Consider the following 18164-nt stretch of genomic DNA (forward strand, 5'->3'; position numbering starts at 1 on the left):
TCACTCACGTCTTCCAGCACTACGGGGTGCCTGAGGATATAGTCTCTGATCAGGTCCCCAGTTTACATCCAGGGTCTGGAGAGCGTTCATGGAACGTCTGGGGGTCTCGGTCAGCCTCACCTCAGGTTTTCACCCCGAGAGTAACGGGCAGGTGGAGAGCGTGAATCAGGATGTGGGTAGGTTTCTGCGGTCATATTGCCAGGACCGGCCAGGGGAGTGGGCGGCGTTCATCCCCTGGGCAGAGATGGCCCAAAACTCACTCCGCCACTCCTCCACTAACCTCTCGCCTTTCCAGTGCGTACTGGGGTATCAGCCGGTTCTGGCACCGTGACATCAGAGCCAGATCGAAGCTCCTGCGGTGGACGAATGGTTTAAACGCTCGGAGGAGACCTGGGACGCCGCCCATGTGCACCTGCAACGGGCCGTGAGGCGGCAGAAGGCGAGCACTGGCCGCAACCGCAGTGAGGCCCCGGTGTTCGCACTGGGGGTCCGGGTCTGGCTCTCGACCCGAAACCTACCCCTCCACCTGCCCTGACGGAAGCTGGGTCTGTGGTTTGTGGGGCCATTCAAAGTCCTGAGGAGACTGAACAAGGTTTGTTATAGGTTACAACTCCCCCCTGATTATCACATTAACCCCTCGTTCCATGTGTCTCTCCTCAGGCCGGTGGTGGCTGGTCCACTCCAGGAGTCTGAGGTGCGGCAGGTTCCTCCGCTCCCTCTGGACATCGAGGGGGACCCGGCGTATGCTGTTCGAGCCATTCTGGACTCAAGGCGTCGGGCGAGTGGCCTTCAGTACCTCGTGGAGTGGGAGGGGTACGGTACGGAGCAGAGATGCTGGGTGCCGGTGGAGGACGTTTTGGACCATTCGTTGCTGCGGGAGTTCCACCGTCTCCATCCGGATCTCCCTGCGCCTCGTCTGTCGCGGATATCCGCCGAAGTCAGTCCCTCTCCTTGTTCGGGCGGCGTTCAGAGGTCGACGTCACCGGCCTTCTAGCCACCGCCGATCCACTTTTAATTTTCCATTTGTTTTGTCTTTGTCTTACACACCTGGTTTCACTCACCCAATTACCTGTTTATTATTTAACCCTCTGTTCCCTATGTTTGGTTGTGAGTGATTGTCTGTTGTATTGTGGTCCGTATTGTGGGCTTGGATTTATCTCGTATTTTGATGACTTTGAGTAAAGTTACCTTTATTTACTCATCTCTGCTGTCCTGCACCTGACTCCTCTGCACCAGTTACACATAGACCGTTACAGTCTCAATTTAAAGCACATACTACTACACACATACTACTATACTCAATTTAAAGCACATACTACTACACAAATCATGACCTTGTTTTACTTACCTCTGTGTCTTTTTTGCATACTCTTGTGATGTCGGTCTTGGACGATGCCTATAGGGTCAGAGAATGAGAAATGAGGTGATGTGCAAATGGATAAGGCTACAACGGGCCAAACTAACTTCCTCTCTCACCTGCTTGCAGTCCCTGCGGCACTCGGCCGAGATGGCCAGCTCACAGCAGCCCAGGCCCACCCAACCATCGGACTTCCTGGATGACCCTGTAGACAAAACAAAAATGGTCCACATTACCCACAAACCCTTGATGGGTGTAGCATTATCAGAATTAAAGTATGGATTAACTTTATCCTCTGGCGGGGGGTTTGCAAAACATTTAGACGTTTATGGGTAGCATATTAAACTGTGGACATATATGGACTTTTAGTGTGGTCTCAGTGGGTACAAAGTGTTGAGCTAAGCAATAATGTTTTTGCATCTGGGAGGCATTATGTTCTGACAAGTGGTATCCCCTGGAAACGCTCCCCACATAGCTCACCAGGTAGTGTGGAGTTGATGCAGATCCAAAGCTCATTCTGTGAAACAGAGAGGAAATGTCATTTCATTATGAACAGAGGACCAACGCCAAAACAAGCTAGAGAACAAGGGAAGAAAATGCCCAGTTCATAACAGGTTGTTTTGATGTACAGAGGTTTTTCTGGAGTTGGACAAAATTCAAAGGAAGGAGTCACATGGAAGACCTCTGTTAGGGGCCTTAGTGAAAGTAAGAATGTCTGTTCATTTCTATAAATCCTGTCTTAGTTTTTGTCTTTCATCTCTCAACAGGAAATGATATCAGATAACTAGTGGTTCTTTGGGTGTAACAGCATACTGTAATTTACTGCGTTTGCAGGGGCTATTGCATTTCATAGAGAACATTTCTATTTTTATATGACTATCGTCTAATTAAAAAATATATTCATGCAGTGGAAACAGAGACATATAAACCACACAAACTCATAAGAGCTTTGTGGTAATATATTGTGGGATTAATAACACACAGCAATAAACACAAACATCCCAGGCACGTATGGATAAAGAACATGACGCATGGAGAAGGAGCAGTGAGTGGCCCAGATAACATTCTCTGTCTCTAGCCCTGAACAAGATAATAAACTATATAAACTGGACATTATCTGAGGTTCAGCTCAGTCCCTCATGTCTGTTGGCTCTAGAACAGAGGAGCCACTTGTCAGGAGGGTTCCCCATCCTTTACGATGCCGACAGAGAGAAATAGTATCTATACATGAACTATAAACATAATTTGTGATGAAGGGGAACCCAAGAAGATTTGGAAACATGAAGGACGAATGGCAGTGGAGGGTGGAATTTAGCAGCCCTCCAAGTACAACTACTATTAGACCTCAACATGCCAAGAAACAGTCCCTTGGAAACAATCACTTGGAAACAATCTCTTAAAAACAATCTCTTAGAAACAATCCCTTGGAAACAATCTCTTAGAAACAATCGCTTACAAAACAATCTCTTAGAAACAATCACTTGGAAACAATCACTTGGAAACAATCTCTTAGAAACAATCTCTTAGAAACAATCTCTTAGAAACAATCTCTTAGAAACAATCCCTTGGAAACAATCCCTTAGAAACCATCTCTTAGAAACAATCACTTGGAAACAATCTCTTAGAAACAATCTCTTAGAAACAATCTCTTAGAAACAATCTCTTAGAAACAATCCCTTGGAAACAATCCCTTAGAAACCATCTCTTAGAAACAATCCCTTACAAAACAATCTCTTAGAAACAATCACTTGGAAACAATCTCTTAGAAACAATCTATTAGAAACTGTAACGGCTGTCCTCCTCTTCTTCATCCGAAGAGGAGCAGGGATTGAACCAAGGCGCAGTGGAGTTTGAATACATAATGAATTTATTGACAAGACGGAAAAACGAACACGAACTACACTTGAACTGATACAAAATAACAAACGACGTAGACGAAACCTGAACATAAACTTACATAACTAACACGTAACACTTACGGACAGGAAACATACTACATCGAAACGAAACGAAACGAACAACCGAAACAATCCCGTATGGTGTAAGACATAACACAGACACAGGAGACAATCACCCACAACGAACACTGTGACAACGCCTACCTAAATATGACTCTTAATTAGAGGAACGCCAAACACCTGCCTCTAATTAAGAGCCATACCAGGTAACCCAAAACCAACACAGAAACAGAAAACATAGAATGCCCACCCAACCTCACGTCCTGACCAAAACACACATAACAACTAACATAAATAGGTCAGGAACGTGACATTACCCCCCCCACAAGGTGCGAACTCCGGACGCACCAGCACAAAGTCTAGGGGAGGGTCTGGGTGGGCATCCAACCACGGTGGTGGCTCAGGCTCCGGGCGCGGTTCCCACCCCACCATAATCCATCCTAGCTTCCTCTCTCCAAGAATGTCCACCCTCTTTTTTCCCCCACAAAATCCTCTTAATAACATACCCAATAAGGACAACACCGGGACAGAGAGATAAATCAAGACAGAGGGATAAATAAGAATATAGAGGTAGATGAAGATAGAGAGGGAGATCAGGATAGAGGGGCAACTCCGGACTGAAAGGCAGCTCCGGACAGAGAGACAGCTCTGGACTGATGGGCAGTTCTGGGTATCTAGCCGTTTCAGGCTGAAGGGCAGCTCATGGCTGACTGACGAATCTCGACGCTCATGGCAGGCTGACGGCTCTCGACGCTAATGGCAGGCTGACGGCTCTCGACGCTCATGGCAGGCTGACGGCTCTCGACGCTCATGGCAGGCTGACGGCTCTCGACGCTCATGGCAGGCTGACGGCTCTCGACGCTCATGGCAGGCTGACGGCTCTCGACGCTCATGGCAGGCTGACGGCTCTCGACGCTCATGGCAGGCTGACGGCTCTCGACGCTCATGGCAGGCTGACGGCTCTCGACGCTCATGGCGCTCTGACGGCTCTGGCTGCTCATGGCTCTCTGACGGCTCTGGCTGCTCATGGCTCTCTGACGGCTCTGGCTGCTCATGGCTCGCTGGCGGCTCTGGCAGATCCTGTCTGGTTGGCGGCTCTGGCAGATCCTGTCTGGTTGGCGACTCTGGCAGATCCTGTCTGGTTGGCGGCTCTGGCAGATCCTGTCTGGTTGGCGGCTCTGGCAGATCCTGTCTGGTTAGCGGCTCTGGCAGATCCTGTCTGGTTAGCGGCTCTGGCAGATCCTGTCTGGCTGACGGCTCTAGCGGCTCCTGTCTGGCTGACGGCTCTAGCGGCTCCTGTCTGGCGGATGGCTCTGTAGGCTCATGGCAGACGGGCGGCTTTGCAGGCTCATGGCAGACGGGCGGCTTTGCAGGCTCCTGGCAGACGGATGGCTCAGACGGCGCTGGGGAGACGGATGGCTCAGATGGCGCTGGGGAGACGGATGGCTCAGATGGCGCTGGGGAGACGGATGGCTCAGATGGCGCTGGGGAGACGGATGGCTCAGATGGCGCTGGGGAGACGGATGGCTCTGGCCGGATACGGTGCACTGTAGACCTGGTGCGTGGTGCCGGAACTGGAGGCACCGTGCTAATGATAAGCACCTTCCTACTAGTGCGGGGAGCAGGGACAGGGCACACTGTACTCTCAAAGCCTACTCTATCCCTGATGCGAGGTACCGGCACTGGTGACGCCGGGCTGAGGACAAGCACATCAGGATTAGTAGGGGGAGAAGATACAGTTTGTACAGGGCTCTGGAGACGCACTGGTAGCTTAGTGCGTGGGGCCGGAACTGGAGGCACCGGGCTAGATACACGCACTACAGGGAGAGTGCGTGGAGGAGGAACAGGGCTCAGGATACGCACTGGTAGCCTAGTGCGTAGTGTAGACACTGTAGGTACTAGGCTGGGGCGGGGAGGTGGTGCCGGAAATACCGGACCGTGGAGGCGTACTGGCACTCTTGAGCATTGAGCCTGCCCAACCTTACCTGGTTGAATACTCCCGGTTGCCCGACCAGTGCGGGGAGGTGGAATAACCCGCACCGGGCTATGTAGGCGAACCGGAGAAACCATGCGTAAGGCAGGTGCCATGTATGCCGGCCCAAGGAGACGCACTGGAGACCAGACGCGTTGAGCCGGCCTCATGACACCTGGCTCAATACCCAATCTAGCCCTCCCAGTGCGGGGAGGTGAAATAACCCGCACTGGGCTATGCACTCGTACAGGAGACACCGTGCGCTCTACTGCGTAACACGGCGCCTGCCCGTACTCCCGCTCTCCACGGTAAGCCTGGGAAGTGGGCGCAGGTCTCCTACCTGCCCTTGGCCCACTACCTCCTAGCCCCCCCCCAAGAAATTTTTGGGTGTTACTTACGGGCTTTTTTGGCTTCCGTGCCAGACGCGTTCCCTCATAGCTCCGGTTCCTCTCTCCGGTAGCCTCTGCTCTCCTCCGTGCCTCCAGCTCAGCTTTGGGACGGCGATATTCTCCCTGCTGTGCCCATGGACCTCTCCCGTCCAATATTTCCTCCCAAGTCCAGAAATCCTTGTTGCCCTGTCGAGCTTTCCCTTGCCTCCGCTGCTTGGCTCTGGAGTGGTGGGTGATTCTGTAACGGCTGTCCTCCTCTTCTTCATCCGAAGAGGAGCAGGGATTGAACCAAGGCGCAGTGGAGTTTGAATACATAATGAATTTATTGACAAGACGGAAAAACGAACACGAACTACACTTGAACTGATACAAAATAACAAACGACGTAGACGAAACCTGAACATAAACTTACATAACTAACACGTAACACTTACGGACAGGAAACATACTACATCGAAACGAAACGAAACGAACAACCGAAACAATCCCGTATGGTGTAAGACATAACACAGACACAGGAGACAATCACCCACAACGAACACTGTGACAACGCCTACCTAAATATGACTCTTAATTAGAGGAACGCCAAACACCTGCCTCTAATTAAGAGCCATACCAGGTAACCCAAAACCAACACAGAAACAGAAAACATAGAATGCCCACCCAACCTCACGTCCTGACCAAAACACACATAACAACTAACATAAATAGGTCAGGAACGTGACAGAAACAATCTCTTAGAAACAATCTCTTAGAAACAATCCCTTAGAAACAATCTCTAAGAAACAATCTCTTAGAAACAATCTCTTAGACACAATCCCTTAGAAACAATCTCTTAGAAACAATCTCTTGGAAACAATCTCTTAGAAACAATAACTTGGAAACAATCCCTTACAAAAAAATCTCTTAGAAACAATCCCTTAGAAACAATCTCTTAGAAACAATCTCTTAGAAACAATCTCTTAGAAACAATCCCTTGGAAACAATCTCTTGGAAACAATCTCTTGGAAACAATCTCTTAGAAACAATCCCTTGGAAACAATCTCTTGGAAACAATCTCTTAGAAACAATATCTTAGAAACAATATCTTAGAAACAATCTCTTAGAAACAATCTTTTGGAAACAATCTCTTGGAAACAATCTCTTGGAAACAATCTCTTGGAAACAATCTCTTAGAAACAATCTCTTAGAAACAATCTTTTGGAAACAATCTCTTGGAAACAATCTCTTGGAAACAATCTCTTGGAAACAATCTCTTAGAAACAATCTCTTGGAAACTATCTCTTGGAAACAATCTCTTAGAAACAATTTCTTAGAAACAATCACTTGGAAACAATCCCTTACAAAACAATCTCTTAGAAACAATCCCTTGGAAACAATATCTTAGAAACAATCTCTTAGAAACAATCTTTTGGAAACAATCTCTTGGAAACAATCTCTTGGAAACAATCTCTTAGAAACAATCTCTTGGAAACAATCTCTTAGAAACAATCTCTTAGAAACAATCACTTGGAAACAATCCCTTACAAAACAATCTCTTAGAAACAATCTCTTACAAAACAATCTCTTAAAAACAATCACTTGGAAACAATCACTTGGAAACAATCTCTTGGAAACAATCTCTTGGAAACAATCTCTTAGAAACAATCTCTTGGAAACAATCTCTTGGAAACAATCTCTTGGAAACAATCTCTTAGAAACAATCTCTTGGAAACAATCTCTTAGAAACAATCTCTTGGAAACAATCTCTTGGAAACAATCTCTTGGAAACAATCTCTTGGAAACAATCTCTTGGAAACAATCTCTTGGAAACAATCTCTTAGAAACAATCTCTTGGAAACAATCTCTTGGAAACAATCTCTTGGAAACAATCTCTTGGAAACAATCTCTTGGAAACAATCTCTTGGAAACAATCTCTTGGAAACAATCTCTTGGAAACAATCTCTTAGAAACAATCTCTTGGAAACAATCTCTTGGAAACAATCTCTTGGAAACAATCTCTTGGAAACAATCTCTTGGAAACAATCTCTTAGAAACAATCTCTTGGAAACAATCTCTTGGAAACAATCCCTTAGAAACAATCTCTAAGAAACAATCTCTTAGAAACAATCTCTTAGAAACAATCCCTTAGAAACAATCTCTAAGAAACAATCTCTTAGAAACAATCTCTTGGAAACAATCTCTTAGAAACAATCTCTTAGAAACAATCTCTTAGAAACAATCTCTTAGAAACAATCACTTGGAAACAATCCCTTAGACACAATCCCTTAGAAACAATCTCTTGGAAACAATCTCTTGGAAACAATCTCTTAGAAACAATCTCTTAGAAACAATCTCTTAGAAACAATCTCTTAGAAACAATCACTTGGAAACAATCCCTTACAAAACAATCTCTTAGAAACAATCCCATTGAAACAATCCCATTGAAACAATCTCTTAGAAACAATCTCTTAGAAACAATCCCTTGGAAACAATCTCTTGGAAACAATCTCTTAGAAACAATCACTTGGAAACAATCCCTTGGAAACAATCTCTTAGAAACAATCTCTTAGAAACAATCTCTTAGAAACAATCCCTTGGAAACAATCCCTTAGAAACAATCTCTTGGAAACAATCTCTTAGAAACAATCTCTTAGAAACAATCCCTTGGAAACAATCCCTTGGAAACAATCTCTTAGAAACAATCCCTTAGAAACAATCTCTTGGAAACAATCTCTTAGAAACAATCCCTTGGAAACAATCCCTTGGAAACAATCCCTTGGAAACAATCCTTTGGAAACAATCCCTTGGAAACAATCTCTTGGAAACAATCTCTTGGAAACAATCTCTTAGAAACAATCACTTGGAAACAATCCCTTACAAAACAATCTCTTAGAAACAATCCCGTGGAAACAATCTCTTAGAAACAATCCCTTGGAAACAATATCTTAGAAACAATCTCTTGGAAACAATCTTTTGGAAACAATCTCTTAGAAACAATCCCTTGGAAACAATCCCTTGGAAACAATCCCTTGGAAACAATCCCTTAGAAACAATCCCTTGGAAACAATCCCTTGGAAACAATCTTTTGGAAACAATCTCTTGGAAACAATCTCTTGGAAACAATCTCTTAGAAACAATCCCTTAGAAACAATCACTTGGAAACAATCTCTAAGAAACAATCCCTTGGAAACAATATCTTAGAAACAATCTCTTAGAAACAATCTTTTGGAAACAATCTCTTTGAAACAATCTCTTGGAAACAATCTCTTGGAAACAATCTCTTGGAAACAATCTCTTAGAAACAATCTCTTAGAAACAATCACTTGGAAACAATCCCTTACAAAACAATCTCTTAGAAACAATCTCTTACAAAACAATCTCTTAAAAACAATCCCTTGGAAACAATATCTTAGAAACAATCTCTTAGAAACAATCTTTTGGAAACAATCTCTTTGAAACAATCACTTGGAAACAATCACTTGGAAACAATCCCTTGGAAACAATCTCTTAGAAACAATCTCTTAGAAACAATCTCTTAGAAACAATCTCTTAGAAACAATCTCTTAGACACAATCCCTTGGAAACAATCTCTTGGAAACAATCTCTTAGAATAAATCTCTTAGAAACAATCTCTTGGAAACAATCTCTTGGAAACAATCTCTTGGAAACAATCTCTTAGAAACAATCTCTTAGAAACAATCACTTGGAAACAATCCCTTACAAAACAATCTCTTAGAAACAATCCCTTGGAAACAATCTCTTAGAAACAATCTATTAGAAACAATCTCTTAGAAACAATCTCTAAGAAACAATCTCTTAGAAACAATCTCTTAGACACAATCCCTTAGACACAATCTCTTAGAAACAATCTCTTGGAAACAATCTCTTGGAAACAATCTCTTAGAAACAATCTCTTAGACACAATCTCTTAGAAACAATCCCTTGGAAACAATCACTTGGAAACAATCTCTTAGAAACAATCCCTTAGAAACAATCTCTTAGAAACAATCTCTTAGAAACAATCACTTGGAAACAATCCCTTGGAAACAATCTCTTAGAAACAATCTCTTAGAAACAATCTCTTAGAAACAATCTCTTGGAAACAATCCCTTGGAAACAATCCTTTGGAAACAATCCCTTGGAAACAATCTCTTGGAAACAATCTCTTGGAAACAATCTCTTGGAAACAATCTCTTAGAAACAATCTCTTGGAAACAATCTCTTGGAAACAATCTCTTGGAAACAATCTCTTGGAAACAATCTCTTAGAAACAATATCTTGGAAACAATCTCTTGGAAACAATCTCTTGGAAACAATCTCTTAGAAACAATCTCTTAGAAACAATCACTTGGAAACAATCCCTTACAAAACAATCTCTTAGAAACAATCCCGTGGAAACAATCTCTTAGAAACAATCCCTTGGAAACAATATCTTAGAAACAATCTCTTAGAAACAATCTTTTGGAAACAATCTCTTGGAAACAATCTCTTGGAAACAATCTCTTGGAAACAATCTCTTGGAAACAATCTCTTAGAAACAATCACTTGGAAACAATCCCTTACAAAACAATCTCTTAGAAACAATCTCTTACAAAACAATCTCTTAAAAACAATCACTTGGAAACAATCCCTTGGAAACAATCTCTTAGAAACAATCCCTTGGAAACAATCTCTTGGAAACAATCTCTTGGAAACAATCTCTTGGAAACAATCTCTTAGAAACAATCTCTTAGAAACAATCACTTGGAAACAATCCCTTACAAAACAATCTCTTAGAAACAATCCCTTGGAAACAATCTCTTAGAAACAATCCCTTGGAAACAATCTCTTAGAAACAATCTCTTGGAAACAATCCCTTACAAAACAATCCCTTAGAAACAATCCCTTGGAAACAATCTCTTAGAAACAATCTCTTAGAAACAATCTCTTAGAAACAATCTTTTGGAAACAATCTCTTGGAAACAATCTCTTGGAAACAATCTCTTGGAAACAATCACTTGGAAACAATCTCTTGGAAACAATCTCTTGGAAACAATCACTTGGAAACAATCTCTTGGAAACAATCTCTTGGAAACAATCACTTGGAAACAATCTCTTAGAAACAATCTCTTAGAAACAATCCCTTGGAAACAATCTCTTAGAAACAATCTCTTAGAAACAATCTCTTAGACACAATCCCTTGGAAACAATCTCTTGGAAACAATCTCTTGGAAACAATCTCTTGGAAACAATCTCTTAGAAACAATCTCTTGGAAACAATCACTTGGAAACAATCTCTTAGAAACAATCTCTTAGAAACAATCTCTTAGACACAATCCCTTGGAAACAATCTCTTGGAAACAATCTCTTGGAAACAATCACTTGGAAACAATCTCTTAGAAACAATCTCTTAGAAACAATCTCTTAGACACAATCCCTTGGAAACAATCTCTTGGAAACAATCTCTTGGAAACAATCTCTTGGAAACAATCCCTTGGAAACAATCTCTTGGAAACAATCCCTTGGAAACAATCTCTTAGAAACAATCTCGTAGAAACGATCTCTTAGAAACAATCTCTTAGAAACAATCTCTTAGAAACAATCTCTTAGAAACAATCTCTTAGAAACAATCTCTTAGAAACAATCTCTTAGAAACAATCTCTTAGAAAAAATCTCTTACAAAACAATCTCTTAGAAACTATCCCTTAGAAACAATCTCTTAGAAACAATCTCTTAGAAACAATCCCTTGGAAACAATCTCTTAGAAACAATCTCTTAGAAACAATCTCTTAGAAACAATTCCTTGGAACTGTGTGTCTGGGAGTGAGAGGGACCTTGGAGCATCAGTACTAATATGCTGCTGAAATCGTTTCCAAAATCACCAAATCAGATGCATTGTGGAAAATGAGCTCATTAATAGCAGGACACAAAGTATTTAACTCTAGCTAATGACAGACTGGTTTCTAATTGGCTGTTTGGAGCAGTGCAGATGAAAAACAGTTGGGCGTTCCAGGTTTGTAGTTACGTTGGTGGGTGGGGAGTGTTAGCCTTGTTCCATGCGCCGTTCTTTGATACTTCTTTGATACTTCAATACTTCTTTGATATCTTGATACTTCTTTGATACTTATTTGATACTTCAATACTTATTTGATACTTCAATACTTATTTGATACTTCTTTGATACTTCTTAGAACCTTCTTAGATACTACTTAGATCCTTCTTTGAAACGTCTTTGATACTTCTTGGATACTTCTTAGATACTTTTATACTTCTTTGATACTTCTTTGACACTTTTTGAATACTTCTTAGATACTTATTAGCTACTTATTTGACCCTTCTTTGATACATTAATACTTCTTTGATACATCGATACTTCTTTGATACTTTAATACTTCTTTGATATCTTGATACTTCTTTAATATTTATTTTATACTTCTTTGATACTTCAACACTTCTTTGATACTTCTTTTAATACTTTTATACCTCTTTCATACTTCTTTGATACTTATTAGATACTTTGAAACTTCTTAGATACTTCTTTGATACTTCTTTGAAACTTTTATACATCTTTGATACTTCTTTGACACTTTTTTAAATACTTCTTAGATACTTTGATACTTCTTTGATCCTTCTTTGATACATTAATACTTCTTTGATACATTGATTCTTATTTGATACTTCTTAGATCCTTCTTTGATACTCATTTAATACTTTGATACTTCTTTGATACTTTGATGCTTCTTAGATACGTATTTGATACTTCCTTGATACTTTGATACTTCTTTAATACTTCTTTGATACGTATTTGATCCTTCTTTGATCATTCTTAGATACTTCTTAGATACCTCTTAGATACTTTGATACTTCTTAGATTCTTCTTTGATCATTCTTAGATACTTATTAGATACTTTGATACTTCCTTGATCCTTCTTTGATACATTCATACTTATTTGATACTTCTTTAATACTTCTTTGATATTACTTTGATACTTCTTAGATACTTTTTGATACAGAAAGCAGAACAATACTTCTTTGATACTTCTTTGATACTTCTTAGATACTTCTTGAATACTTATTTGATACATTGATACTGCTTAGATACTTTAATACTTCTTTGATACTTTTTTGATACTTCTTTAATACTTCTTTGTACCTTTAGTAAGACCAGGTACAATAGACTGGTGAGTAATGCTTATAAGCTTTGCCATAGCCACAGATATATTTTCTGTGTCATTATGAAAGATTTCGTAGCCAACTTTATTACAGCTACTGAAGGCTATTTTTAGATCAGAAATCCCCACTTACCATAGACTCAGGGCAGTAGCTTGGTAATCGCTGTAGTAGGTGCTTCAAACGGGATTCGCTTTTTATGGTGGCGAGCTGAAAACAGAAAGCAGTGTGTTATATTGTATTCAAAACATGTTTTCACCAAGAAAAAGCAACAAAAAAAATTGATCTGAAACCTCTGTAAAAAGGTTTTGTATCATTAAATGGTCATTATCAATCTTGAGTTCATTTTACAACATTATAGTATCTTCCCCAAATGGCAAAAGGGGTTCACACTTAGCTCTCTAGGCCGTGTGACACTGCTACATAAAACAAACCGGGAAGGGCCAATGACAGCTGACGACTGCAGCGTTATCAACATAGGGTGAAGAGCTGTTGATTGACTCTCACAAGGCCTGGGAGAATCCTGCGCCTGCCAACGCTCTCTGGCTCAGTGCACAGTCATAAAATTAGCTCTGGGAGATTTATAGCCACTTAGTAAGAGCTTTCTAAAAGACTACACAAATGATGGGAGCTGGGAGTTGATGTTGTTTTTGGTTGGTCTCCTTCACTCCTTCGTTGTTTTACTTCATAAATAGGACCACCGTTGGATTCCTTGTGAGAAATTGTACACTTTATTAACTTGAGGTTATAACATAACATCTGAATAATTTGTAGTAGAGTGCAGTAGTAGTAGAGCACAGTAGAGTATTTCTGCACTAAAGTGGAGTTCAGGCCCAACTGTTGAACCAGATCTTCCCTATGACTGTGATTCATGACCACCACCAGGCGTCTGCACTTGTTTGATTCTAGTCAGGTTGATTAAGCTGGCTTGTTCTGCTTTCTGTTCATGCATTCTCACCATGCATCATCATTACTCCATGTTCTATCTAGATAGCACATTCTTATTTGTGAGGTGAAATAAATTGAGGTTTACGCTGGGGTTTCACGGACAGTAATTTCATACAGTCGCAACGTTCAAAAACAAAACCAGATGTCGAGCGGTGATTTCTTGGCCGTTAATCAAAGAAATCTCCAGAACACTACAAAGGCCATGAAAACGCACAACCTACTCAGGCCATTTCTAAAACATTTTCCTCTCTTTCTCTCCGTCTTTGAAGGATAAATAAATGTCCTTTCAGAGGCTGAAGGCCTCCCCTCATCAAAGAGGTAGCCGACCCTCCATTAAGAAATAGAAGGGAGTTTACACGGAGCCCTGTGGCACACCCCTCAACAACAAAAAACTTTCTCTGCAGTAACATAGCAGCTTGGCACAATGCTAACAAGACGGCCACTGTCCCTCTGTCCTCTTCCCGCTTCTTTCTCTCTCTCTCTGTCACTCTTTTGCTTTATCTCCCATCTATCTGTCATTTGTTTCTCCCTCCCTCCCTCCCTCCCTCCCTCCCTCCCTCCCTCCCTCCCTCCCTCCCTCCCTCCCTGTAGCAGGTGCAGTGCTGGGGACAGGGCATCCAATACAGCATAATTGAGTCTCTCTCTCTCTCTCTCTTTAAAGGGGAGGGGAGAGTGGTGCCAGTGGGACTCCCCGAATAACAACCCACTGAAATGGGCTAGGGGTTAATTGTGTCCTGCGTAATGTGTGCTCAACCCTTTTTGATTCTAGGCCTTCAAGATGTCTCATGTCTTAGTGATGTAAAGAAGGCACTGAAGGTAATGATCCATGAACGTGTGCTCTGCCTTGGCCGATTCCTTCACTATGATAAATAACAATAAGATGCAGACAGAGAGAGAGAGAGAGAGAGAGAGAGAGAGAGAGAGAGAGGGGGGGGGGAGAGATGGAGAGTGAGAGATTTTTCACTTTTGTAAATTATCTACTTCACTTGCTTTGGCAATGTTAACATATGTTTCCCATGCCAATAAAGCCCCTTGAATTGAATTGAGAGGGGGGGGCATCAGAGAGACCCTTTAACTGCTCTTAGCTCAAATGGGAGACAGGGAGAACTTTTATACAAGCTCTCATTGCTACACTTCAAAGGACAGAAAACCCCAATTCATTTCAGCGCTTTTCATCAAATAGTCTATCCAGCTACAAATAATACTGAGACCATTGTTCTGGGGCTCTTTCACTCTTGTGCTCTACTTTATGCCCTCTGTGTGTGTGTGTGTGTGTGTTCAGTCTGTGGCCTCCCTTACCTGATCACATGCTTCCCAACATGGTGAGAGCTCCTCAGCATGGTGGCAGCAGGAGGAATCTGTGGAGGAAAAACACAGGGGGGGAGGGGGGGGGGAGACAGAGAGAGACAGAGAGAGGGGGGGGGGAGAGACAGAGAGAGGGGGGGGGGGGGGGGGGGGGGAGTGAGAGAGGAGTAAAAGGCGCTGCATGGTCAAACTGACATCTGCATTGGCCGTGCAGCATTTACAGTGAGATGGCCTCTGCAGAAGTCAGGACATTCCTACTTCTTGCGCTTCGCCGAGCAGCGCTGTTGTGAAGGAAGTTGTTAAGGAAGTGAGTTTGTGTTTATACAGGACCTCCCACCCTCACCTACGTCAACCAATGACGTCAATGTGGAGCTATACAAAGCCCTCTGCATTGTTGCAAAATTGCAGTACGGAGCTCAATTTGGCCTTTGCATGCCTCCGGAAGCTCCGCAATTGCGTGACACCCTCCATACGGCGCCTCCGACCACCTTTTCGGATCAAGCATTAATTGCGTTTTAGTATTTGCTTTAATACAGCAGCACTCACTCCCCACCTTGCTTCATCTGAAGCCCCAGCAGCTCCGGAGAGACTTTTCCAGGTGGCACCAGGTGGCACCCCCAATACACAGTGCCAGTCAAAAGTTTGGACACACCTACTCATTCCAGACATTATTTGACTATTTTCTACATTGTAGAAAAATAGTGAAGACATCAAAACTATGAAATAACACATATTGGAATCATGTAGTAACCAAAAAGGTGTTACCAAATCAAAACATATTTTATATTTGAGATTCTTCAAAGAGATTCTTTGCACACTCTTGGCATTCTCTCAACCAGCTTCATGAGATAGTCACTTGGCATGCATTTCAATTAACAGGTGTGCCTTGTATAAAGTTAATTTGTGGAATTTCTTTCCTTCTTAATGCATTTGAGCCAATCAGTTGTGTTGTGACAAGATAGGGGTGCTATACATACGATAGCCCTATTTGATAAAAGACCAAGTCCATATTTTAGCAAGAAGAGTTCAAATAAGCAAAGAGAAATGACAGTCCATCTTTACTTTAAGACATAAAGGCCAGTCAACGAGGAACATGTCATGAACTTTGAAAGTTTCTTTAAGTGCAGTCGCAAAAACCGTCAAGAGCTATGATGAAACTGGTTCTCAAGAGGACCACCACAGGAAAAGAAGACCCAGAGTTACCTCTGCTGCAGAGGATAAGTTCATTAGAGTTACCAACCTCAGAAATTATAGCCCAAATAAATGCTTCACAGAGATCAAGTAACAGACACATATCAACATCAACTGTTCAGAGGAGACTGAAGAACTAAAGGACACCAATAATAAGAAGAGACTTGCTTGGGACAAGAAACATACGCAATGGACATTATACCAGTGGAAATCCGTCCTTTGGTCTTAGGCATGCTGCAAGGAGGCATGAGGACTACAGATGTGGCCAGGGCAATAAATTGCAATGTCCGTACTGTGAGATGCTTAAGACAGCGCTACAGGGAGACAGTACGGACAGCTGATCATCCTCACAGTGGCAGACCATGTGTAACAACACCTGCACAGGATCGGTACAGCTGAACATCACACCTGCGGGACAGGTACAGGATGGCAACATCAACTGCCCGAGTTACACCAAGAACACACAATCCCTCCATCAGTGCTCAGACTGTTCACAATAGGCTGAGAAAGGCTGGACTGAGAGCTTGTAGGCCTGTTGTAAGGCAGGTCCTCACCAGACATCACCGGCAACAACGTCACCTATGGGCACAAACCACCCTGTCACTGGACCAGACAGGACTGGCAAAAGTGCTTTTCACTGACGAGTCACGGTTTTGTCTCACCGAGGTTGATGGTCGGATTCACGTTTATCATCGAAGGTATGAGTGTTACACTGAGGCCTGTACTCTGGAGCGGGATCGATTTGGAGGTGGAGGGTCCGTCATGGTCTGGTGCGGTCTGTCACGGCATCATCGGACTGAGCTTGTTGTCATTGCAGGCAATCTCAACTCTGTGCGTTACATGGAAGATATCCTCCTCCCTCATGTGGTACCCTTCCTGCAGGCTCATCCTGACATGACCCTCCAGCATGACAAAGCCACCAGCCATACTGTTCGTTCTGTGTGTGATTTCCTGCAAAACAGGAATGTCAGTGTTCTGCCATGGCCAGCGAAGAGCCCGGATCTCAATCCCATTGAGCACGTCTGGGTCCCCCAGAAATGCACGTCTGGGACCCCCAGAAATGTCCGGGAACTTGCAGGTGCCTTGGTGGAAGAATGGGGTAACATCTCACAGCAAGAACTGGAAAATCTGTTGCAGTCCATGAGGAGGAAATGCACTGCAGTACTTAATGCAGCTGGTGGCCACACCAGATACTGACTGTTACTTTTGTTAATTTTGACCCCCCCCCCCTTTGTTCAGGGACACATTATAACATTTCTGTTAGTCACATGTCTGTGGAACTTGTTCAGTTTATGTCTCAGTTGTTGAATATTGTTATGGTCATACAAATATTAACACATGTTAAGTTTGCTGAAAATAAACGCAGTTGACAGTGAGAGGATGTTTATTTTTTTGCTGAGTTTATAACATCCTACAGTTGACAGTGCAAGTCAGAGCAAAAACCAAGTCATGAGGTCGAAGGAATTGCCCGTAGCGCTCCAAGACAGGATTGTGTCGAGGCACAGATCTGGGGAAGGATACCAAAAAATGTCTGTAGCATCGAAGGTCCCCAAGAACACAGTGGCCTCCATCATTCTTAAATGGAAGAAGTTTGTAAACACCAAGACTTTTCCTAGAGCTGGCTGCCCGGCCAATCTGAGCAATCGGGGGAGAATGGTCACACTGACAGAGCTCCAGAGTACTTCTGTGGAGATGGGAGAACCTTCCAGAAGCACAACCATCTCTGCAGCACTCCAACAATCAGGTCTTTATGGTAGAGTGGCCACACGGAAGCCACCCCTCAGTAAAAGGCACATGACAGCCTGCTTGGAGTTTGCCAAAAGGCACCTAAAGACTCTCAGATCATGAGAAACAAGATTCTCTGGTCTAATGAAACCAAGATTAAACTCTTTGGCCTGAATGCCAAGCATCAC

The 18164-nt window shown here is 42.8% G+C and overlaps 1 protein-coding gene across 1 annotated transcript in view; it reads right to left on the reverse strand.

Moving 5' to 3' along the window:
• Positions 1–18164, reverse strand: part of LOC129823005 (reversion-inducing cysteine-rich protein with Kazal motifs-like) — a 106714-nt gene that overhangs the window by 51973 nt on the left and 36577 nt on the right. Inside the window, exons 2-6 of the mRNA XM_055881658.1 lie at positions 15055–15113; positions 12943–13017; positions 1838–1874; positions 1477–1562; positions 1349–1396 (exon numbers count right to left, since the gene is read on the reverse strand). Coding sequence (XP_055737633.1) covers positions 1349–1396; positions 1477–1562; positions 1838–1874; positions 12943–13017; positions 15055–15113 — 305 coding nt within the window. The remainder of the gene's footprint in view (positions 1–1348; positions 1397–1476; positions 1563–1837; positions 1875–12942; positions 13018–15054; positions 15114–18164) is intronic.

The sequence above is a fragment of the Salvelinus fontinalis genome, chromosome 25 (assembly GCF_029448725.1).
Source record: "Salvelinus fontinalis isolate EN_2023a chromosome 25, ASM2944872v1, whole genome shotgun sequence".
Classification (NCBI taxonomy): domain Eukaryota; kingdom Metazoa; phylum Chordata; class Actinopteri; order Salmoniformes; family Salmonidae; genus Salvelinus; species Salvelinus fontinalis.